Source organism: Lampris incognitus, chromosome 3, assembly GCF_029633865.1.
Source record: "Lampris incognitus isolate fLamInc1 chromosome 3, fLamInc1.hap2, whole genome shotgun sequence".
In the NCBI taxonomy this organism is placed as follows: domain Eukaryota; kingdom Metazoa; phylum Chordata; class Actinopteri; order Lampriformes; family Lampridae; genus Lampris; species Lampris incognitus.
Window position 1 is genome coordinate 69,963,587 of NC_079213.1, and position 23,759 is coordinate 69,987,345.

The 23,759-nt window shown below is 41.7% G+C and overlaps 1 protein-coding gene across 1 annotated transcript in view; it reads right to left on the bottom strand.

The window, feature by feature from the left end:
• The window catches only part of tprb (translocated promoter region b, nuclear basket protein), a 69,972-nt gene that overhangs the window by 44,011 nt on the left and 2,202 nt on the right, over positions 1-23,759 (bottom strand). The window contains exons 4-27 of the mRNA XM_056275925.1: positions 23,584-23,680; positions 23,352-23,455; positions 22,351-22,515; positions 19,788-19,880; positions 19,407-19,487; positions 19,076-19,163; positions 18,593-18,730; positions 18,250-18,353; positions 17,179-17,376; positions 16,972-17,079; positions 15,505-15,731; positions 14,530-14,693; positions 14,067-14,209; positions 12,504-12,652; positions 11,923-12,085; positions 11,653-11,787; positions 11,272-11,412; positions 10,425-10,599; positions 9,599-9,765; positions 1,879-2,031; positions 1,521-1,637; positions 1,057-1,260; positions 759-946; positions 436-583 (exon numbers count right to left, since the gene is read on the bottom strand). Of these exons, the coding sequence (XP_056131900.1) occupies positions 436-583; positions 759-946; positions 1,057-1,260; positions 1,521-1,637; positions 1,879-2,031; positions 9,599-9,765; positions 10,425-10,599; positions 11,272-11,412; positions 11,653-11,787; positions 11,923-12,085; positions 12,504-12,652; positions 14,067-14,209; positions 14,530-14,693; positions 15,505-15,731; positions 16,972-17,079; positions 17,179-17,376; positions 18,250-18,353; positions 18,593-18,730; positions 19,076-19,163; positions 19,407-19,487; positions 19,788-19,880; positions 22,351-22,515; positions 23,352-23,455; positions 23,584-23,680 (3,450 nt within the window). The remainder of the gene's footprint in view (positions 1-435; positions 584-758; positions 947-1,056; positions 1,261-1,520; positions 1,638-1,878; positions 2,032-9,598; positions 9,766-10,424; positions 10,600-11,271; positions 11,413-11,652; positions 11,788-11,922; positions 12,086-12,503; positions 12,653-14,066; positions 14,210-14,529; positions 14,694-15,504; positions 15,732-16,971; positions 17,080-17,178; positions 17,377-18,249; positions 18,354-18,592; positions 18,731-19,075; positions 19,164-19,406; positions 19,488-19,787; positions 19,881-22,350; positions 22,516-23,351; positions 23,456-23,583; positions 23,681-23,759) is intronic.

Consider the following 23,759-nt stretch of genomic DNA (forward strand, 5'->3'; position numbering starts at 1 on the left):
TTCTTCCCATGTGCATTTCAGCTTCACCAAAAGGACACAGAGCAACCAGGAGCAAAAACACACCAGGAACAATTTCCGTAGACTGTGCTTTAGCCAGAGATCAAACTATAAGTGTACGTCAGAGTGAGCTACTCTACATATAAATTTTCCCAATGGGGTCAAGTCTCAGTGAGTCTCAATCAACCGACCAAAAATCAAATAATTTTTAAAAAATCAATTAAGTACCCCATGTCCTTCTCACTATTACCAAATGGATGTGATTAGGATAACACACAAAATGATAAATAATATGTGTAAATGAAAAAAAAAGAGGCTTCAGAATTAACAGGGCAGACAGCAAATCCCTGCTCAGTCATTATTTTTCAGAAGCCAAAACCAACAGAGGACCATTGGTTAGTTCAAAGTGGGTCCTTGTCCATGCATCTGAAAACTGACCTGCATCCTCTGTCTTTCAGCATTCAGGCTGTTCTGCAGCTCCTTCAGTTCTCGCTCCAGGTGCTCCACCCTGAGACGATGGCGCAGGCTTTCTCCTTGTGCCACCTCAAAACGAGACTCCGCAATCTCCTTCTCCCGCCGCACAAACCTGAGGTAAAGGTTGTAAAGGATGAATGATGATTCAGAGTTGGAGGTACAAACAAATTCATAAAAACAGATGATGCACCCTTGAGGAGAGAATTTACTTATTTTGCCATCATATTGCTTTTACTAAGTGTAAGAACCTTGAGACCTTCTGTAAGATAACAGCAAAGATGATTTACCTGAGGATCTCCAGGACTTGGTCTTGGGATTTCCCCTCCTCTGTGAGAAAGATGTTCATGGGGCTTTCATTGGCAGCACGTTGCAGGCTGGCAGCCATCTTGCTGCTCATCGTCTGAATCTGCTCATGGAGGAGTGTATTCTGCTTCTGTAACTCCTCACAGCGGCTCTCTACCTTGGACATCTCCTCCTAAGGGACAAGGGCAAAGATTCCAGAAAAAAAACACAAGTTTTTATGGAAAAACCTGGAAAAAAAGCAAGTGAGGCCAGTTTGTGTTTTTATTTATCATCACAGCTAACCTTGAGGATTTTCTCCTGCTCCTCCCAAGAGATCTTAGTCTCCAGCAGCTGAGCACTAACTCTCTGCATCCTCTCCTCCAGCTGGTGCTTGTGCTCAGAAGCCTGCTGTACCTGAACCTTGGCTGCCTGGAGGGCCTCCACATCAGCTGCATGCAACATCATCTCCCGCTCATACTCATTCTGGGCCTCAGCTGCCAGCTTAGCCTAAAGGATGGGAAAGTAGAAATTAACAGGGGATCTTTGAAGCCTTGAGCGAAAAAAGTTACTAAGGCTTGCTCTAGGAAGAGAACAATGTGTCAAAGATAAGCAAATCACTGCAGCTGTTATTAAGCATAGGGCTTCCACATGTTAATATGGATCTCTTTCACAGGGGAAAATGATCATAGTCGCATTGAATATGGCTCTAGAATAGGTGTCTTAATGAAAAGGGCACCAGTGAAAATCGCAGCTCAGTTGTTTCTGACCTGCTCCTGGCTGTCCAAAACAGCCTGCTGCAGTTGGGCTTCAGCCTCAGCAACTCTCTGCAATGCTTCCTGGTGGTCAGCTTGGGAACTGCTCAGACTCTTCCTCAATTCGCTCATCTGACAATTTGAAGACAAACACACAGGCATGTGTGACAATGCAATATTATTCTACTTGCTTATTCAAGTACGTGAGAGAGACTGGGCACCATAAAATACTCAGAGCCAAATGTGATATGAAGTAATATGTGATATGGGAAAAAAACAAAACAACAACCAGTAGACTTTAGCCATTTTTGAGAGAAATGTAGACACACAGGTTCATAATATAAAATCTTTGCTATATCTGCTATTTGTATACCTGCTGCTCCAAAGAGGCCAGGGCCATTCTCTTCTCCTCCTCTAGTTTCTGTTTCTCCTTTTCTACTTCCAGAAGCCTTCGCTCCAACTGTCGACGTTGCTCCTCAGCCTCCCTCATAAGGGCCTCGATAGAGGAGCGCACCTGTTCTGTAACCTAAATACCGAAAACAGGAAGTGGTGGAAGACAATAGGGCAGTTATTTTCCAACAATTTGGATGAGTTGCTGGTATTATCCAACACATTCTTATCCTATGGCATCATGTAGCAATACAATGAAAAAGCAGCGCTAGATTAACGCAAATGTTACCCTTCAAGGTGTGTTTCAATTAAATGTGAAGCGAAATTTACGAGTGCTGCAAATGCATGAAAAGTCAATGACAGGAGGCAAATGGGCAGAATTAACTTCAGCAAAACTGCGAGCGTTGCGAAATGGGAAAAATTAGCATTCGTTTGAGTTAAGTTCAACTAAAGTGAACATTTCACCTGGCGAAAGCCAATCGGAAGCCATGCCCCTTTTTCTTTAGTCAAGTTGGAGGACAAGCTCATCATCTTTCCAGTGTATACTATGCACCCTAACTGATTGCCAATGCTAGGTGACTCCAAAGCACAGCCACGGCACTTAACTCTCTGTCGCTGATCCATGATCATGAATTAAGATCGCAAGATAACTTATGATGAACTTATTGTTGACTACTAAACTTGTTCTGAATAAACACGACGTTTATCCAATGTTGACTACTAAACTTGTTCTGAATAAACACGACGTTTATCTTCAGTGAAACCGACTTTATTCACTCCATTTCTTCACGATACCAAGCGACCAGCAACTTGCTCTCAGCATCCGCACCACCACAACTGCGCATGACAAGAGACTCCCGCCTAGAAGAGGCAATACACTGCACATGCATAACCTGACCAGAAGGGGAGCTGTCCTCCATTACATTAACTAAATAGGGATGCATAGAGATAACAACATGTTAATCTCATTCTCTTTTTTAAAGAAATAAACAGAAAACAAAAAAATGAAATTCACAGCGTGAATTATTGAACATACATTTCCAGAGAAATCAACATGTCATGGAAACTTTTGAGAACAAAATCAATTGTCCATCCAACACCCTTTTAACCCGGGTCCCATTGTCCTTCAGAGTGCCTTTAAGAGCACAAGAGCCGATGCTCCTTTCTTTGTGAGACAGTCAGCGAGTTGAGTTTTCGTGTCTGACCAAAGAAAATCATCTACATGACATGCAAGCACCCCAGTGACCTTACATTGCTCATCCAACCAATAAAATATTGCTGGATCCACCTGAGACACTCTACCACCAGTAGTCTGCATGATTTCCTTCACTTTGTTGTACCAATATAGTGATGCGTCTGCAAGTCCATAAACACATTTCTTAAGTTTCCATACAACATGTTCACAGCCTGCTTCTGTAGGGGGGCGGATATAAATATCCCTGGATAGCTCCATACCCTGTAAAAATGCCGATTTGATGTCCATAGAATGCACTTCCCACTGGTTTTGACATATCACTGATAACATAAGTCTAAGTGAATCAGTAGCACATGTAGTGGAATCCTTTTGTAGCTCTTGAATATTTATCTCTTCAAAACCTCTGGCAACCAGTCGTGCTTTAGGCACTATACCCTTAGGTGTTTCTTTAAGACTACAAACCCATCTAGTAGAGATACATTTCTGACCTGCATCTTTAACTACCTCGAAGACATTATTATTGTGCCAGTTCTTTATTTCTTCCTGTTTAGCTGCATCAAATGAGATGTCTTTCGTTATAAGTACATCAGCTTCTCTGTCTGTTTCTATGTGGAGATTATCAACTTCTGAGATATCAACTGATACCTTTTGCCCATCACTTCCATTATTCTCTAGATGTTGCATGTTATACCATGTTTTATATTTCCCTGTAGCTTTGCCTGCTCTCCCCAAGACTCTTGCTCTAAGTAGAGTATTGTCACCTCTGTTCATATATGTTACAGTCTGTCCTGTTTTTAAACTCATACCTGCAGAGGGGACAGGATTATCATGTGCATTAGGCTTATGGGCCATTTCAGTTTGTGCAACATTACTTTCAGGTAACTCATTCTCTCTGTTTTGTTCACTGGCTAAATCATCAGCTACATTGTTTATACCTTGTTCATCATTTCCTGTTTCTGTGTCTTGTTCATCATTTACTGTTTCAGCATCATTTTCATGTTGTACCATTTGTTCTTCGTTAACCTTTGTGTTCACCTTGGAAAGTCTAGAGTGATGTACTCGCACTAAGATTCCACCATGCCTTACAAAGACAACAGCTCCATCCTGACCAATAACAATTCCTGGTCCTTTCCACTCATTACATTCAGCTCGTTTGTAATACACCTTGTCACCCATGTCATATTTTTCATCTGTAGCTCTGAGCTGTTTACGCAGTGCTCGTCTTATCCTTTCTGAGCACTCTGCTTCAGTGAATGCTTTTCTAGCAGCATGTAGGGCCGAAATGTGCTCTCCTACTCTAGCACTCATAGTAGTACCCTCTAGTGCGGGTGGTTTATCAACCAGTACAGAAGGTAGGTTAGGATTCAAACCATACACAAGTTGACGTGGACTGTAGCCGTGCACATTATGCATACTGTTCTTAGCCATAAGAGCCCAGTCCAGGGCCGTTTCCCAGTCACAGCCACTTTCTCGCCTGACCTTCAGAATGATGTCGGTGAGGGTCTGATTATGCCTCTCCAGTAGTCCGTTGCTCCAGGGACTGTATCCCGCTGTTGTTTTCGTCTCAATGTTAAAGTTCTCAGCCATATCACGGAACTCTGCATTATTGAATTCTCCTCCGTTATCGCTGTAGAGCCTCTGGGGGGCGCTGTGGATTCCTATCCATGTATGAAGAAATGACTTGACGATCTCTGAGGACTTCTTGGTTTTTACAATGCTTCCTGCGCTGAACCTTGTGAATTGATCAATGATGTGGAGGTACCATACCCCTGGTTCCAACTCATGCAAATCTACTGCCACCGTTTCATTAAACGTTGAAGCAAGCCCACAGCAGGCTTTGGCTTCGTCTTGCTGTATCTCTGGCAAATGTCACAGTCCTGTACTATGTGCTGCAAAATTGTGTCACACTCTGTGTCTTTATTTCCAGAGCTATGGATGAGCCGCTGTAGCCTCTCGGCGGAGGCGTGACCGAACTGTTTATGCAATTTCAGAAGAACTTTGTGTTTCTCATTTGCGGTCATATTTTCTGTGACTGTGAGGACCTCATCTTCATTCAGGCTGTTCTCTGGAGCCGTCAGTGCTTCAGTTTCTATTGGCTTTGTTTCTGTGCTCTTGTCTCTGATATCTATACAATAGTGTCCCGAGCTGGTTAATTCAAGAGGGATATTTTGATTAAACATCACAGCACTATCATTCTCCATATCCAAAATGGTCCCTGCCCTTTTCAGTGAAGTCTTACTCAGAAGCAGTGGGATATCAGCTTTAACTACTTCAGTTTCCACTTGACATTTTGTCTGTCCTATTTTTGCAGGCAGTTTCAGTATTTTGGAGGAATGTACTATATTCCCATCTCCAAAGCGAAATGGTCTGCTGCTTGGAATTTCACTCTGCGCTATCTGGTTCACTTGGCTTTGACTGAGGTTTGCGACAAAATTTTCCAACCACTTTTCTCCGCATACTGTGCGGGTACATGCAGTATCAATTATAGCTGTCCCTAACGACTCAGTCAGAAAGATCTCTGATGCTGATTCAGACAGCGAGGCTTTGGTAAACAATGTGTCCTCTACTTTTGCTGGCTCGCTATTCTTGTGGGGACAGTCCTTGGCCCAATGGAACGTGCTCTGACATACAGCACATTTTGATCGCCTACCGAACCTATCCAGTGGGTTAGTACCTTGTAACGGTGGCTTTTGTTGTCCAACCAGCTTGCTGCACAACGTTACTTGTTCGTTTAAATCTTCCTCGCGAGCGCTGCTCTGTGTAGAACACTTCATCTTTTACTTGTATGCCATTAGTCGCGTCGACTTGTATTTTCCCTCCAAAAATCCTCTTGAGCGCGGACTTCATTGCCGCAAACGTTAGATCCGTACATGCTGTCTGCGCCATTTGCCTATTTTTCTCGTCTAGACAAGCCGTATCCAAAAGTTTAAAAGCTAATACGGCATCGGGAAGAGTCATATCATACTTTTTCATTCTATTGTATCGCTGCTCAAAGTCAATCACATAGTCCGCCATGGACACAGAACTGTCCTTCTTGATACAGTCAAGATACGAATAAGCATCGTAAGCGCGGTCCCTCTCTTCTTTGAGAAACATTCCATCTAGTTTTGCAATTAAAACGTCCATACCCCCATCTGTATTCAAGTCTGCAGCGGGTATTTCCATGGCGATATCCCTTGCCCTTCCTTCAAGCCCCAGGACGACAGCAAGGGCCTTTTTTTTCTTATCCAGCTCAGTAACGAGCTTCCACATAGCAACTTCATTTTTCCAACTCTCGTACGGTCGGGACTCATCGAACTTCGGTGGAACTTTGTAGCTAGCAGAAGCCATTTTCTGCTAACCATCCTCTGCTACCAATGTTGACAACTAAACTTGTTCTGAATAAACACGACGTTTATCCAATGTTGACTACTAAACTTGTTCTGAATAAACACGACGTTTATCTTCAGTGAAACCGACTTTATTCACTCCATTTCTTCACGATACCAAGCGACCAGCAACTTGCTCTCAGCATCCGCACCACCACAACTGCGCATGACAAGACTCCCGCCTAGAAGGGGCAATACACTGCACATGCATAACCTGACCAGAAGGGGAGCTGTCCTCCATTACATTAACTAAATAGGGATGCATAGAGATAACAACATGTTAACACTTATGACTTACTTTTTAGTAGTGATGTGTTGGTCGCGAACGAGTCGGCTCTATAAGCCGGCTCCCTTAAGTGAATGATGGGAGCTGGCTTCCGTCGAGCAGATTTCTTTCTTTTTTTTTCCTCTTTCTTTTTCTTTTTTTGTTAACTAATATACGACAGAATAATAGGATGTTCCTATTATATATTTGTTAAATACCATCCAGAAACATCTCACTTTGGTAGTAACATTAAGAGCCAAGCATGGTGAGACTTGTATATTACGCCGGTCGCCAACATAAAAAACATAGTTAAATAGAAATAAAACATTCAATACACATGTAATAGTGTTTGATGTTTTTACATTATTTATCATACAACCCAGCCACTGAGGATGCACAATCCAGTGCATTCTTAGTGCTGGTCTCAAGCCCGGATAAATGGGGAGGGTTGCATCAGGAAGGGCATCCAGCGTAAAATCTTTGCCAAATCAAATATGCAGATCATAAATCAAATTTCCATACTGGATTGGTCGAGGCCCGGGTTATCAACATCCGCCAACGGTGCTGTTGGCCAGCAGGGTGCCGGTGGAAACTATGCTACTGTTGGGCGAAGGAGAGGGGGAAGGCATGTGCAGAGGCAGCGGGAGAAGAGAAAGGGTAGAGTGTGGAGGTGAGAGTCGGAACTTTGAATGTTGGCACTATGACTGGTAAAGAGCTGGCTGATATGATGAAAAGAAGAAAGGTACGTATACTGTGTATGCAAGAGACCAAGTGGAAGGGGAGGAAGGCCAGGAGCATTGAAGGTGGGTTCAAACTCTTCTACCATGGTGCGAACGGGAGGAGAAATGGGGTAGGGGTAATTCTGAAGGAAGAGTATGTCAAGAGTGTGCTGGAGGTGAAGAGAGTGTCGGACAGAGTGATGAGTATGAAGCTGGAAATCATCAGCTGAAATGACAGATGGGTTCAAGGTGGAGGTGGGATTACATCAAGGATTGGCCCTTTCTTGTTTGCAGTGGTGATAGACAGGTTGACGGAGATCAGACAGGAGTCTCCATGGGCTATGATGTTTGTGAATGATATTGTGATCTGTAGCGAGAGTAGGGAGCAGGGTTGAGGAGAGCCTGGAGAGGTGGAGGTATGCACTGGAGAGAAGACGAATGAAAATCAGTAGGAGCAAGATGGAATACATATGCGTGAATGAGAGGGAGGACAGTGGAATGGTGAGGATGCAAGGAGTAGAGGTGATGAAGGCATATGAGTTTAAAAACTTGGGGTCAACTGTCCAAAGTAACGGGGAGTGCAGAAGAGAGGTGAAGAAGAGAGTGCAGGCAGGGTGGAGTGGGTGGATAAAAGTGTCAGGAGTGATTTGCAACAGAAGGGTACCAGCAAGAGTTAAAGGGAAGGTTTACAAGATGATTGTGAGACCAGCTATGTTATATCATTTGGAGATAGTGGCACTGATGAAAAGACAGGAGGCGGACAGGAGACAGAACAGGACAGGACAACGACAGGAGTTGAAGATGCTAAGATGTTAATTGGGAGTGACGAAGAAGGACAGGATTAGGAATGAGTATATTAGAGGGACCGCTCAAGTTGGACGGTTTAGAGACAAAGCAAGAGAGGCAAGATTGAGATGGCTTGGACATGTGTGGAGGAGAGATGCTGGGTATATTGGGAGAAGGGTAATGAATATGGAACTGCCAGGGAAGAGGAAAAGAGGAAGGCCAAAGAGGAGGTTTATGTATATGGTGAGGGAAGACATGCAGGTGGCTGGTGTGACACAGGAAGATGCAGAAGACAGGAAAAAATGGAAACGGATGATCTGCTGTGGCAACCCCTAACGGGAGCAGCCGAAAGTAATAGTAGTAGACATTATTTATCATACATCATTTATCATACATCAATTGGCTCTTATTGCTGAGCAAAGCCAATGCTCTAGCTCAATAAAAAGAGCCAGAATTCCCATCACTATAACTTAGCTGTCTTCTGTTGGGTCTACCAAACTTGCTAGCAGCGTTGGGTGTAATCAAAAATGGTTGCTGTGACGTGGCACAAAATTCACTTATTCATTTTTGAGGCAAGCGATCAAACCTGTGCGAGGAAAGTAGTGAGCTGTTGCTTTGTGTTCAGTTAAAACAGTCTGTATAGAGACATGGCCCATGTTCCAGTGAGCTGGAGCTGCCAAAGAAGAGGGCAGAACAAAGACGAAAGAGGAGGTTTATAGATGTGGTAAGGGAGGACATGCAGTTGGCTGGTGTGATGGAGGAAGATGCAGTGGACAGGAAGAGATGGCCTTCCCAGAGCCCTGACCTCAAGAATATATGAAATATACTTAAAAGACAGGTCTGTACCAGAAAGCCAACAAATTTGGTTGAACTACACCAATTCTGCCAAGAAGAGTAGACAAATATTTAATTAGTTTTGCCAGAAGCTTGTTGATGGCTATCAGAAGTGGGTGATTGAAGTGAAAAGGGCTAAGGGACATGCCACCAAATATTAGGTGTACTGTATGTATAATTTTGATCCAGGAGAGTTTGCCTCATTTTCAGAAAACCTACATTTATAAAATAACATTTGTGATTTTTTTTTTGTGACAAAGAAGTCTGTGTTCCAATTACTCTGCCACAGAAAAAGAATAGTTGTAGAAATCAATGAAATCAAGACTGCCTACATGTACATGTCCTTTACAAGTTTATGTAAACTTCTGAATTCAACTGTACACGAATTGTGCTTATTCCCCTTAGGTTCAGTTATTTGCATTCGCAATAGGATGGACTCACTGGAGTAAATGTCTCATTCTCAAATTGTTTTGTTGATGTGCGCAAAGATAAAACTAGAAGCAGTTCGGTGTAGCAACACACTAGTTCTCCCTGACCTGTTTCTCTTTATCCAAGGACTCCTCTAGGCTCTTGGCCATGGCTCTGTACTGCTCTATTTCAGAGGTAGCTGCTTTCAGACTCTCTGCAAGCTCTTCAACCTGTGTTTCAGCCTGCCGCAGGCGGCCACGCAGATCCTCGTTGTCTTGATCTGAACTCTGAGGACCTGAGGGTGGAAGGGGAAAGATGTGTGAGCACACAATCGGAAAGCACTATGATTAAACATGGGCAGGATGAAGACAGATAGAGAAGAGGGTGTTAAAGAGAAATAAAAGAATGCAACCTGGAATTAATGAAAATACCACGACATTGCTATGTTTGCTAAAAATCCATAAACCTTAGAAAGATGACTGCTTAGATATTTCATTTACCTACTCTACTGAGTTTTGCTGAATATAATTTGTTGTTTTGCTGAATATAATTTGTTACAACACCATCAGGTCATGAGAAATCTGCTTCAAAAGTGGCCTATATGTGAAAAAGTAGGCCAACTGTAAAAATGAAGTAGGACAAGTCCAAGCGCATTGGAACATTTGCTGTTCCAATTCAATGAAAAACAATAGTGCTAAAAGGCCATTTTGGTTTACAATAATTACAAAAGGCAGCAATTTGAGGATTTCGACAACAGCACACCGCCATCTGACTTCTTGTGACCAGAAACCCTTCAAGATCTGCTGACAATAATTGAGCTTGATTTGAAATTGAAACGCCTATGCGTGCAAGTGCTTATTAGTGTGGTACCCATTAATTTCAATAGGTAAGTGTTTTATTTACACTGAATGGAAATTCAATCATGTTAGCCTGTGTCTGTCCATTTGTACTGACCTCTGAAGCCCATTGTGGGAGTGGAGGGGGAGCTCAGGCTCAGGCGTGTGTCACTGCTGCCCTGCTGCAACTTGAGAGTAGTGATCTCCAGCTGTGCTGCATTCAGCAGTTCCCTGGTCTTCTGGTGTAAAGCCATCTGGGTCTCCAGCTGCTTCTTAGTGTCTATCAGCTGTATCTGTGTGCATGAAAATTGAGAAAAGGGGAAATAGGGTATGTATGTACAAATGTATTCATGTTCAAATTACTTCAAAATGTTTTAATGAGACCCAATGTTTCCTTAGACCCAGCAAAGAGACAAGAAACCCCCCCCCCCCTTTGGGGTATTTGGTAAAAAAAAAAAAAGAAGACAGACAAAGCAAGGCAAACCTCTTTTCAAATAAAGACATCAATCACGCTTTCCTTATGTTAGGAAATAAAGCCTTGAGGCTGTGCTTCACTCTGATATTAGAGCAACTACAAGAAATTAGACACATAATGCAAATCCTTTCAATTGTTCTGAAATCCCTGGGTAATTGCTTTAATTAAACAGTGATAAATCTGCATTGTAATAAAAGTGTAAATGTTAGCTGGTTAAGTAGTGGCAATGTTTCAAATTAGGCTACAGTAATAATGAAATGTTATTCTCTTAATAGTAGATCTTAAAAGGCCATTAAAGAACAAGTTTACTTATTCATATCTACACAAATGATTCTGTGGTCTCAGGTGATTATTAACTGGACAGTTTTCCATTACTCTGACCATGACTCAGCCAATAGAACTGAAGACATTTGATATTATTCTTAGTTAACATAATTATAATCTATTATTTTTATCATTTGTATCATCATCATCACCAGGCTTTGCCTACCTCTTGGTTTCTGCCGAGGAAGTGACGTTGTTCAACCTCCTGCTCGAGCCTCTTCTGCAGCTGGGAGATCTCCCTCTCCTGCTTCTCCACTTGGCTGTTCAGACGCTGATGGATATCAGTCTCTGAACGCTCCAGAGTGGCCTGGAACCAAGTGGAAGTTGTAATTACTGCGCTGTGTTTGGCCATACTATCAGACAATCACTGTGTAAACTACTGTAAGGAGATCCTCTAATTGTCAATGTGTGAGAGAGTAAAATCTGTATTATTTCTGAAATGAGGCATGCACATGAACTTCAGCTCACTGTAAGTGTGGGTGTTGGTTTGTGAGGCTGTCCCACAGAGGGTGATGAGAGGAATGCTTCTGGGTGTGAATGACCGTACCTGGATGGCCTGGAGGTTGGTGAGTAGCAGGTTCTGACTGCGTTGTTGGCTCAGGATGGTCTCTTTCTCCTGAGTCAGCTTGGCCTCCACCAGCTTCAACATATCCCTCTCTTTGCGCAGGTTTTCAGCACGACCCTGAAATATAGGACAGGATGGGCCCATATGCTTTTTAATTTTTCCTTAAAGACCCCCCAACAAAGTACAGACAAACCTATCAACATGATCTAAAACGAAACACCAGAAAATATAAACAAAAACAAACATTCACACCTCGGCCAAGATGAGTTTCTGCTGGGCAGCTCTGAGGTCTTGTGTCATGGTGTTGATGGTCTGCTCATTTTTCTGGGCACTTGTGGCCATCTTCTGTCCTTTCTCTCTGAGGGAGGCAATCTCCTTCCTGTAGTCTTCCACGTTGTCCTGTAACATCTCATACCTAACATCACCATAAAACGCAAGACATTTTGTCAGTGCCCTTTGCTCCCAGTACACTAACTTACATCTACAGCTTGAATGCCAAATTTAATCACAAAACTAAAAAAGCTACAATCCATTCGAAGTGTAACTCAAAAATTTTGACTAAGCCTGCATAGACTTTGGTTTTGATTGCACTTTGAAAGATGCATTATTTACAAGAGTTACCACCCAATGCTTTGTACTGTAGGCTGTTTTTATGTGAACTTTTGCTTAGGAGTATACTGAGGTTTATTGGTTGCTCCACTTATATACTATGTAGTAAATTCTTCAATGACTCATTTGGATTATGTGTTGAAATATTGCAAATAAACAAAAATGATCAAAAAACAAAACAAAAAGAGCAAATAAAACTCACTGATTTTTGCTTTCAACCTTACCTCTTAGAGGCAAACTCTAGCTGGGTGGATATTTTGGCATTCTGGGAACGGAGGCCAGAGAGCTGCTCCTGCAGCTTGTCATTCTGCTCTGTCAGGGCCTTTTCACTCTCCACACGCTCACTCTTATAGGTGGTGAACACCTCTTGCAACTACAAATGCAAACAGACGTTGCCATTTTATATCAGGATTTCATGCACTATCATCAAAGACTGCAAAGAGGTTTCGAGTCTTCTACTTAATGCCTTGAGTAATTGAACATTTTATTTGTTGTAATGAGTTTGGGTCCCAGGTGTCACAGCTGATTAAGTATATGGGTTTCTATGCTAAAAACATTAAACCTGAGGACCTTTCACTCTGAGTAGATTACCCTCTAGTGGCAAAGAGAGAATATTCCATGTCATGCTGAGCAACTGGGACATTACCATTTCTTGAGTAATAACTAGGGCATTTATATATGCATTGCACAACATATTTCAAGTATTATGTGTATGCCACTTGCTGAGAATATGAATTGCCAGTCCTTGTGGTTTCCGACAATGTTGTGAATTTTGCTATCATAGCCTGCTTGTTGTGTCTACATGTTGCATGCTTACATTTATGTGGCACAAGGTCACTGGTTACAGCAAATAATGGGGAGGGGGCTTGGTTTTATGCACGGGATGTCCAAATGCCAATGCTGCAGAATTGTGCTTCAAATCGGTTTTTAAAATGACTTGGGATCATGATTTTATTTCAATTAATTGTGGCCCTAGCAATCACACAGAAAACTGAAACGGTAACAGAGGGAACATCCCCTATCAGATGAGCAGTGCCATATCGCCGGACTTTAAACTTCAAGATCCAGAAGCAGAGTATAAGCCCATGCATAGGCATGTATGCCACAGGATGTACGTATGCCTTGCCTGTGTGTTGAAATTGTGTGGACTTAAAAATACTTTTAAGTGACACTGATCACTCAATTAGATGTTTGAATGTACTCACTTCTTTCTACTTTCAGTGTTAAAAGATTTGACAGTTAAGCATTTTGTGTCTTTTTCATAGCCTCTTAAAGCCAACCTTGACCTCACAAGCTCAACTCAGTTTGCTATGAGATATTAGTCTGGTAAGTATCCAGAGTGCTGATCGAGTCCGGCAGTTGGAAGCCGAACCAATCAGTGAACTATGGGAAGTGGTTCAGATGATGACGACAACAAGCAGTGTCGTATTTTGGAAATGACAACAGCTGAGCTCTGAGAGGTTATCAATTATGCTGCTATAGAATTAGTTTCATAGAATTTACAAAAATGGCAAGAACCATGTGCAGACATAATGAGCTACATTAACTGACATGCTTAGCAGCAGTAGTGTTTATTACTAGCAGGCCAGCATAAAGGCTGATCCAATCACCTACAAAGTCATTTTGGTCTAAGCGCAATGAGGATGCCCCTAACACAAACAAATGACTAAAAACTGAGTCCTGCCAGACCACAAGGAGCAAAGTGAACTTCATGGGCTGGGTTTGCAAAGTTTTCTTTTACACTGCCTGTAAAACACTTGGACTTGCAGTTTAACTCTTGAGCTAACCTGTCGTAGAGCTGCCTTGGCCTCCACTGCCTCTGCAGACTCTGTTACCATGGAGACACGTGCAGTGGGCGTTGCCGTGGTGGGAGTAGCGGCCGGTGATTGTTGAGGCGTGGAGGTAAGAGAGAACTCTTCGGGAGCAGCGGCTTATGAACCAAATAAAAATGAATAAGTAAAATAAATGTGTTGAGCAAATTAGGGAGAATAACAGTACAGTAACAGCGTAAAGTTAGAAAACAGTAAAAAGGCACTTCCTGATGGCCACACACACATACACACACGCACACACAGTATTTCATCTCTGAACAATAGAATTAAAGGAATGTGATAATGAAAGAGATCAGAAGGGGCAAACTACGATTGCCACTTTGAAAAAAAAAAAAACTGGAGTTGATTCCTTAAAAAAAGGCAAAGAAAAAAGCTCATTTGCTTGGCTGATATCTAACAGCATCTACATGCATGTTACCTTGTTGAGAGAAGCCGACTCCGGTCGCTTGAGCAAGGAGCACACGGTATATGTCTCGCTGTCTGACGATGGACTCAGTCAGTTGCATCTGTTGGATGCGCTGTTCCTTAAGAGCCTCCAGCTCAGCCTGAGCTTTCTCCAGACTCTCTTTGAGTTCACTGCGCCTAGGACAGTTCATTTAGTTGAGCCGGTCTGACAGATTTTTAAATCACATGCGAAAAACAGCAGGGTTGAGAGATTTTAGGTAACTTGCAAGTGTTATAGCTGTGTATCTGCATGATATTTTGTCTTCATAAATGGGTGTGAATACAAGATAAATACTCGTATTTATATATTTTTCAAAATAGTCTCAAATTAGGGGTGTGTTGATACTGGTACTCGCCACAGATGTAACAGAATGTATCGCAGTTGTTGCAACACTGACGAGACATTTCTGCTGTATTAAATCTTCCTGAAGACAATAAATCCTATTGTTACGTATACTCACTATGCTATTGTCTGAAGAGCGTGTGCTTCAACATGCGTCCAAACAGCATCTGTAAATGTGAATAGCCTGTCTGCCAGCATCTAACCTGACTAAGCATGTCCAGGCATGCCTAAAACAACATTTGCATAGCACCTACACTGAGCGCATGCCAAGGCATGCTTGGACTGACCAAAACAGCTTGCTTTGTGGACAATATACTAGTAGACTTAAAATATGATGGGAAATCACAGAAATAGGCTTATCTAAAAATCGGTATGTGATAGGAAAACTTTAAGGTGATTTTCGTGATCAGCAGCCCAAAATCCATAAAATACACCCAAAAGTATTCAGGAAGCAAAATCTTCGTTGTCCAGTGAAATCATGGTGTCAGAATTTAAGAATTTCCCCAAATTGGCTTCATGAGATGAGCTGCAATTGTTCATTGGATTTGATCACATCATTTGAATGTTTTCTCTGATCTCCAAAAATCAGTGTACATTTTAACTTACTTGGTACTGGTAGTCTCAAACTCCTCTTGCTCTTGGGCATCGCTGAGCTCCCTGAGGGCCACTAAGAGGCGCTGGTTCTGTTGCTGTAGCTCCTCCACGCCGCGGAAGGTCACCAAGTGCTGGCTGATCACCTCTGAGGTACTGCTGATGTCAGCTGAGCTCATATCCTCCTCCTGGGCCACATGGTTCCCACGAGCCTCTTCCAGTTCAATCAGCAGGACACGTACCTGGCCGCATAGGAATTGTATAGGTCATAAAGTAAGTACCAGGTGAGGGCCGATTAATCGGAATCTTGGTTTCTTACTGTCCTTTTTAATTTATCAGTTATTAACCTCACTTTTACTATTTCTAAGTTACTGCTTTGAATCGATTGCTCTTCACAATTCAATATTAATTTTATTTAATCTTTACTTAATCTTTTTTTTTTTAATTATACAAATGAGAATATTGTTGTCAATTTTTGTCATTCACAAAATAAGTTGGACGGCTAGTTCTGGTGGAAAAAACAAAACCCTAACAAAACCAGAATTGCTGTAGTTTTTCTTGACAATAATCAAGGTTGTTAAATGTGATCTAAACTGATCTATTAAGAATTAATTCTACTACTACTACTTTCAGCTGCTCCCGTTAGGGGTCGCCACAGCGGATCACCTGCTTCCATCTCTTCCTGTCCTCTGCATCTTCCTGTCACAGCAGCCCACCTGCATGTCCTCCCTCACCATATCCATAAACCTCCTCTTTGGCCTTCCTCTTTTCCTCTTCCCTGGCAGCTCCATATTCAGCATCCTTCTTCCAATATACCCAGTATTTCTCCTCCACACATGTCCAAACCATCTCAATCTTGCCTAAGCAACATTCATTTCATTTCAGCATTTTACATTTCATTTCATTTCAGCATTCAACATTTCTGCAGCATTGGGTTTATATAGCTCAATTAAGAATTAACTGAGCTATATAAACCTAATACTGCTGAAAAAAGAAAGGAGTTTAACTTTTAGCCAAGAACCCAATGTATATTCACTGGGACTTCAAGAGTTTTATTCAACTGCACATAATTCTTGCAAAGTGAAGTAATAACCATCTATTTTGTCTAGTTGTTAGTGAGGAAAGAGATTACTAACAAAATAGTTGTAATTAAAATAAATACAAAAAGCAGAAAACCTGGCACTTGGATATGGATGTGATCATTCTAGGCTGAAAATGATAGGGCAATGTAGCTCTGACCTTTTGGGCTCCTCACTGTTAAGTATTTTGTAATTATGGCAAATTTAGTACTGAAAATTAATCCCACTAGCACACTTAGCTAAAGTTGTTCTGAATAAGAGCATAAGCTAAATGTCAAAAATGTTAAAAATAAATAAATAAATAAAAACTAAGCTGGCAATAAAGGAAGAGAATGGTAAAACAGAAATTAGTGAATTTATGAACAAAACACCTGTAATATTGGACAACTGTCATGATTCCCACCTGCTGGGCCATGTCTGCTAGCCGCAGCTCACACCTCTGGTTGTCCCTCTCCAGGACAGATGCGCGCTTGTTGGCCTCATCGCCCTCCTTCTGCAGGCGATGCACCTCCTGCAGTAAACAAAAACACATGACATGCACTTTCTTATAACTGAAAAATCCAATTTCTACCACGAAAACATATAATGGCTGCATTATTGTATTCTTAACCTTGAAAGCCTGCTCCAGCTTTGCAGACAGACTGGCCACTGATTTCTGCATGCGCTCATGCTCATCCCTCTGCCGTTTGAGGATGGGGGCCTTGGCCTCCACTTCCTGCACTATGTCATCCAGATACTTGTTGACCCGCTTGTTCTCCAGGCGCTCCAATTGCAGCTGCTCCTGGCTCTCAACATATGCTGTATACAACTGAGGAGGGAAAACAGGCAATATATAGGGTAAGGATTGAGTAAAAACAGAAATGATGGTATAATCCTCACTGAAATACAAGATAATTTGCACTTTGTGCAGAAACCCAGTCTTATGGGTATTATTTAACTGTTTGCTGATAAATATGGACTACTCCCATTCATTACATGTGCCTTTCTATGTGCTTCCTCTTTGGAGTGTTTCTTCCATCTGTATGCTTGGGAATGCATTGTAATTATTTGCATACTACAAGTAGCTCATTTCCACAGCAGAGTTTTTTCTGTTCACACATTAACATTTCAAGACAGATGTAACTTGAGATTCAACTTACATCAAAACAACTCAAATTCAGATCGTTCCTTCACCAGGATTCTGGTATAACAGCTTTCTTATGTGTTGATTACTATGAGTAAATACACTGCATGTGTAAGTAAATACACTGTATGTGGATGCAAAATGTTGAGTGTTGCTGGATAAATTGTATATGCAGTTACCATGACACAAGGGGGCCTTTCCACGATCACTTACATTGGTGTTTATTTCTGGGTTTACACAAGTGACATGATTTAAGCGACTTCAAACTAAAACCAATAAACTAGCACCCCAGTACTGACAACAGACAAAATGTTTTGGGATATCAGGTGAATCTTGAAATCTCTGCACTTCATTTGTGGTGGTCTCATACACTTCATCAGTAGCAAAGTCATTAACAAGCTCACAAATTTCTAAGTTTGTAACATACTAATGCACAAAAAATGACCTAACATTATTTTGCCACACTTGGCCTCAAGCATTTACACAGAAACCCAAGGATACGGTAAAACATAAATTCTGCAATAGGTAAACCAAAAGTTTAGATGCTGCTACACATACCTCAGTCAGCTTCATGCCAGGTTTTATCTTGGCAACAGCAGCTGCTGTTGGGGACATGGTTGTAATCTGCTCCTCTGACAGCAATGAGCTTGTACCAGCAGGCCCTGGAAGTACAAAAATAAGCCCACAGGTTAAAGGTTACCCTCTTCTAAAACGTACAAAACCTTAGCTGCAATGGCAGGTGTCATTTCACTTTAATTACAACCAAATTAGAATGAGGATTTCCTTCAAAATGCTAATGTGCATGGTGTAGACCAGTTCTTGGTGATGTTATCAAGATAACTTAAACAACAACCCAGGAATCCACCCCCACACTGGACACTAGATTAGAGTCCTGGCTGACCTCTGTATTTGTCTGATAGTAGTTCATTGGCATTGTCCAGTTCTTTCTCTAGGCTCTTAATTCTCTCTTTCAACTCAGATGCAGTTTTTTCTTTGGCATCATCCATCTCCTGTACCTTCTCCTCTAAGGCCTTATTTGCTGTGGAAGAGAGAAAATACAGGCTATAAGATCTTAGTGTTATATTTGTGGTAAATGGAAAATATCTGTACCATGTCAAAAGCAGTAGCAGATCCAGTTAATTTATCAATCTAAGATACTTATCACTTCACACTGTAAAACCATGAGGTATACTTAAATAAGGACATACTAACTAACATGCAGAACAAGTCAGAAATTTTTTTTTACTGTCACCAAGCATTTGTAATTTTGTACAGGGAAACATGACTAAAAACAGCTCAAAAGAAACAATCTAATGAAGTGTCCATAAATGTAGCTCAGGATACATGGTGACTTTCTTGAATTACATGACCGGGGGCCTCTAACCTTCTCCAGCATCCTTCAGTAACTTCTGCAGCTCCTCCACTGCCCGAATCAACTCTTCACTTTTTTTCTCAGAGTCTGCTTCTGCCCCCTGCAGGCACGCATTTAGGGTTAGTGCAAACTCTTTGCAAAAGTATCAGTAAGATGTAATATGCATACCACAGCATTTGGCAAATCTGAATTGCAGTCATTGCCATAGAAAAACAGAAAGCTCTTGACTTGCACTCAAAAGGTCAACACCACAAACACACCAAGTACATACTAAAGAGCAATGCTTGTGTGTGCCAGTACTGTTGCCAAGTTGTCTATTCTAATCAAAGCTTTCCCAACATACCTTGTATAGATTGGCGAGCTTCATGATGGCATTAAGCTCATTTCTAAACTTCTCCTCCATACTGGCTTGCTGCTCCTTGGCCTGAAAAGAGGAAAAATATAGTCATATCTATGATCTCTGCATGGTTACTTTTACACAAAAAATAGGGGGGAGGGGAGTTGAGCTCTATGGGACCCTGATTGTATTACAGAATAAACCTGAGATAAATGAACTTGATTGTGAAGATAATGTCATTGTGTACATCAAGATAAACAGTCACAGAATGGATGAGACATATGCGCACGCACGCGCACACACACACACACACACACACACACACACACACACACACACACACACACACACACACACACACACACACACACACACACACACACACACTTGTTTCAGTTTACTGATCATATCCTCAGCCTGCTTCTGAAAGTTTTCATTGGAGGTCTTCAAACTAGCTGCTCGGTCTTGCAGTTTGTTCAACTGTAAAAGAAAAACAAATAGAAAACTAATGAGATTACACGCACAATTGAGACAATTTCCGGTCTCTACGACAAGGTTCTTGTTGTTTGTTTAAAATGACTGCTGAATCATCTTATCTAAAGAGTTTAGCTAGCTACAAAGCTTCACCAGTGCAGACAACAGAATATTAAGCTCTAATTGGATGTTTCTTACACGCAATGCACATTGGGACTCTGCTACTTATCAGATAAGGTTATGCACAAAGTCTTGCACCTTTGACTTTTTTCAAGGAACCAAAATGTTTTCAACACAGCTGCTAATTATTTATACTGATGATTCAACCAGGAGTTTCATGACCAACCAAGGGTTAGACATACTCAAACAGCTAGTCATGCAACATTGTCTATGGGAAAAAAATGAATGGGCTCTTTCTCCCAGCAACCTAGCCCCCCCAAAATAACCACTTCCCCACTCTATACATTGAATGGAACCATATACAGAACCATATATTCATCTATGAAAGTCTCAGCTCCGAATTATGTAGTAACCGTAACTGAACTTTTGTCCTACGTTGGCTTGGCTAGTGAATAAACATATTAGGGCTGCACAATATATAATTTCAGCATTGTTATCGTGATGTGTACATGTGCAATAGTCACATCACAAGACGTACAATGTCAAGTATGGTAAATTAACGCAAACATCTCATAATACAACTTTCTGTTGCTTGATACAAAAGAAAACTCACACGGTTCTCATTTTCCATGACTAATCTACAAGAGAAGTCTGTCTTATATATATGTCCCCCCCCCCCCCCGGTTCACTGAAACTTTAGCTAATGGTCACACACACCCAAGGGGTTTTTTTTTTTAGGGAGTTGTTCCCTTATCCGATGCAAGGGTCTAAGGACAGGATGTTGTGTTACTGTAAAGCCCCTCCCTTTTTTTTTTAATAAATGTATTTCTAGTTTTCCCCCTTATCCCACCTGATTAACCCAATGTTATATGGCTGGAACTCTGGTCGAATAACTCCCCTGGCTCACGCTTCCACAGGAAGGAGATAGTCGTAAAACCAGCTTCCTTCAAACTCGTGTCGGCTGCTCTCGCTATTTTACACGCTCAAGCCTCGCATGGATTGCATTACCTTCAGACCGCGAAGGAGACGTAGGGAGAATGCTTTCGGTTGCTTGGCTGCAGGCGCCCCGGCTGGACCAGAGGGGTGCTGGAGAACGACGAGTCCCCGAACACTACACCGATTTACACCCACTATCCCTCGGGTAAGGGTGGCCTAATAAATGCCTTACCCTGTGGACGCTCTGGCTGTGACCGGTTGCGGCGAGTCTGGGATACGAACCTCCCAGCCACATGACGAGCGGACTGCAAGAAGGGCGGTTTATTCCGCTCGGCCATCACAGCGGCCTGTAAAGCCCCTTGATGCAAATTTGTAATTTGTGATTATCGGGCTTTACAAATAAAACTGACTTGACTTATATAAGATAATTTACTACGATTTTGCTCTGTTTGGACAAATGACATAACGACGTGTTTGCCTGTTTCTCAGTTAGTGATGCACGGATCGTAGTTACATTCGCGAGCACCATGGTTAATATGCAGCTTGGGCAGGCCGAGTCATAAAAATTAACACTGAATAATAGCGGATATGTTGCGGGTGGGTGAAATAATCCCTAATGAGGAAAATATTAATTACATTCTCTAAAATTTGGACATATTTTAAGCTTCCTTTTTCGTCAGGCACGAATTAGCAGACAATTCATTGTGGCAACTGCGGCACCCATTTGTCTTAAACAGCAATGGAGGCAAAAAAAAAAAATCTGAGAAAATTGGAAAAGGAGAATTAAAAACAAAAAAAGGAGGGTAGAAAAGTTCCATGTGGGAGCAATTTAATGAAATACTTAACCATGACCAGTTAAGTGCTGGGAATGCCATATGCAGCAGCTGCGAAGCGCTGTATGTATATGATAGCCACAAAACTGGTTCCTCAAACATGGTATAATATGTTACCATATCATTGCGCTTACATATATCCCACTGAGAAATAATGGTAATGTGTGATCGGGTGCAGGTCTCTAAATCGGGAGAAAATAATTTGTTTGGGTGGGTGGCGGGTGGATGATTTATTTGTAAATGCGAATTCGGATGACGTCAGAGCTGTTCTGCGCATCATGTTTCTCAACCGTCACTCTGCATCGTCTGGCTCCATCTCTTCCTCTTCCTGTACGAATGCTAAAAAAAAGCGCTGCTCACTTTTCACAATTCCCCAACAACTCCCCTACAAAAATCTCCCGAATAATTCTACAATGATTAATTCTTTCCAAATAGAGCTATTCAAGTCATCTGGTCTTCTGGTGAAAATTCCTGTATTTTTTCATATCACAATATATATATCACAGAAAGAAAAAAATGTCCCAATGTGAGTTTTTTTTTCCAATATCGTGCAGCCCTACTAGTATATATTAATGAAAAAAACACACCTCGTCTTCTTTGTTCTCCAGGCTACATTTGAGTTCCAGGATCTCGTTACCCTTCTGACGAGAGAGAGACAAAAGTTCTTCACTCTTGGCCTTCAGCTCCTCATTCAGCCAGGTGATCTGGCTCTGCAACAGTTCCTTCTCCTGCTCCATACGCTTCTCCCTGTACTGGATGGGCAATTCACAACAAAATCATTTACTATAGTTTAATGTAAACATTAAGCTGTCATACAGCAACATTTGGTTTACAAGGCAAAGTAAAGTGAGTTGTAGTTAAAGGAGGACAGGAGGCGGAGCTGGAGGTGGCAGAGTTGAAGATGCTAAGATTTTCACTGGGAGTGACGAAGAAGGACAGGATTAGGAATGATTATATTAGAGGGACCGCTCAAGTTGGACGGTTTAGAGACAAAGTAAGAGAGGCAAGATTGAGATGGCTTGGACATGTGTGGAGGAGAGATGCTGGGTATATTGGGAGAAGGGTGCTGAATATGGAACTGCCAGGGAAGAGGAAAAGAGGAAGGCCAAAGAGGAGGTTTATGTATATGGTGAGGGAAGACATGCAGGTGGCTGGTGTGACACAGGAAGATGCAGAAGACAGGAAAAAATGGAAACGGATGATCTGCTGTGGCAACCCCTAACGGGAGCGGCCGAAAGTAGTAGGAGTAGTAGTTGAAGGAGGTGGGGAATTTAAAAAGACATACTTGGCATACTATACAAGTTTCTCTAATTCGGCCCCATATGATCTACAATCCTTTCACTAGGTTTTAGGACATGGCGAATTTATGATACAGACTCAAAAGTCTTTACTTGGCTGTACCCACAGGATGAAGGGCTAGGGCTATAGCGATCTAATCGATGAAAATGCAAAAACAATCAACACAAGCAATTCAGTCATAGTAACAAACTAAATATCAGAGTTAAAGTCATACAACAATAGCTAGTATTTATTTTTATATTAATTGAAACTAACTGGATTATGCTTTTGGACCATTTGTATTACTCACCTTTATGTTGACCTCTGCTGCTTCAAGCTCATCCAGTTTGATCTGAAGCCCCATTTTGGAGGCACTGACCTCTATCAGTTTATCATTGAGTAGCCTTAAATCTCCTAATGGGTAAAAGAAAAAAAAAACACGTCGTCTGAGCAAGTACTGTACAAATATCTACGAATACACCTGTGTGAGTGTAAAAAGAATATCACAGATATTCCCAGCATATGAATTCATCTGTTCATACCATTTGAATTCTCCACTTCCAAGGATCTCCTGTCCAGTGTTCGTACAAGCTCCCGCTTTTCTGCTTCCAGATCTTCTTTAGCTTTTGACAGCAGAGTCTAAAACACAAGTGATAAGTTTGATCATGCCAAAATAATGCAACTTCTGATGAATCTGTGCTCCTAGCCTCACAGTAGT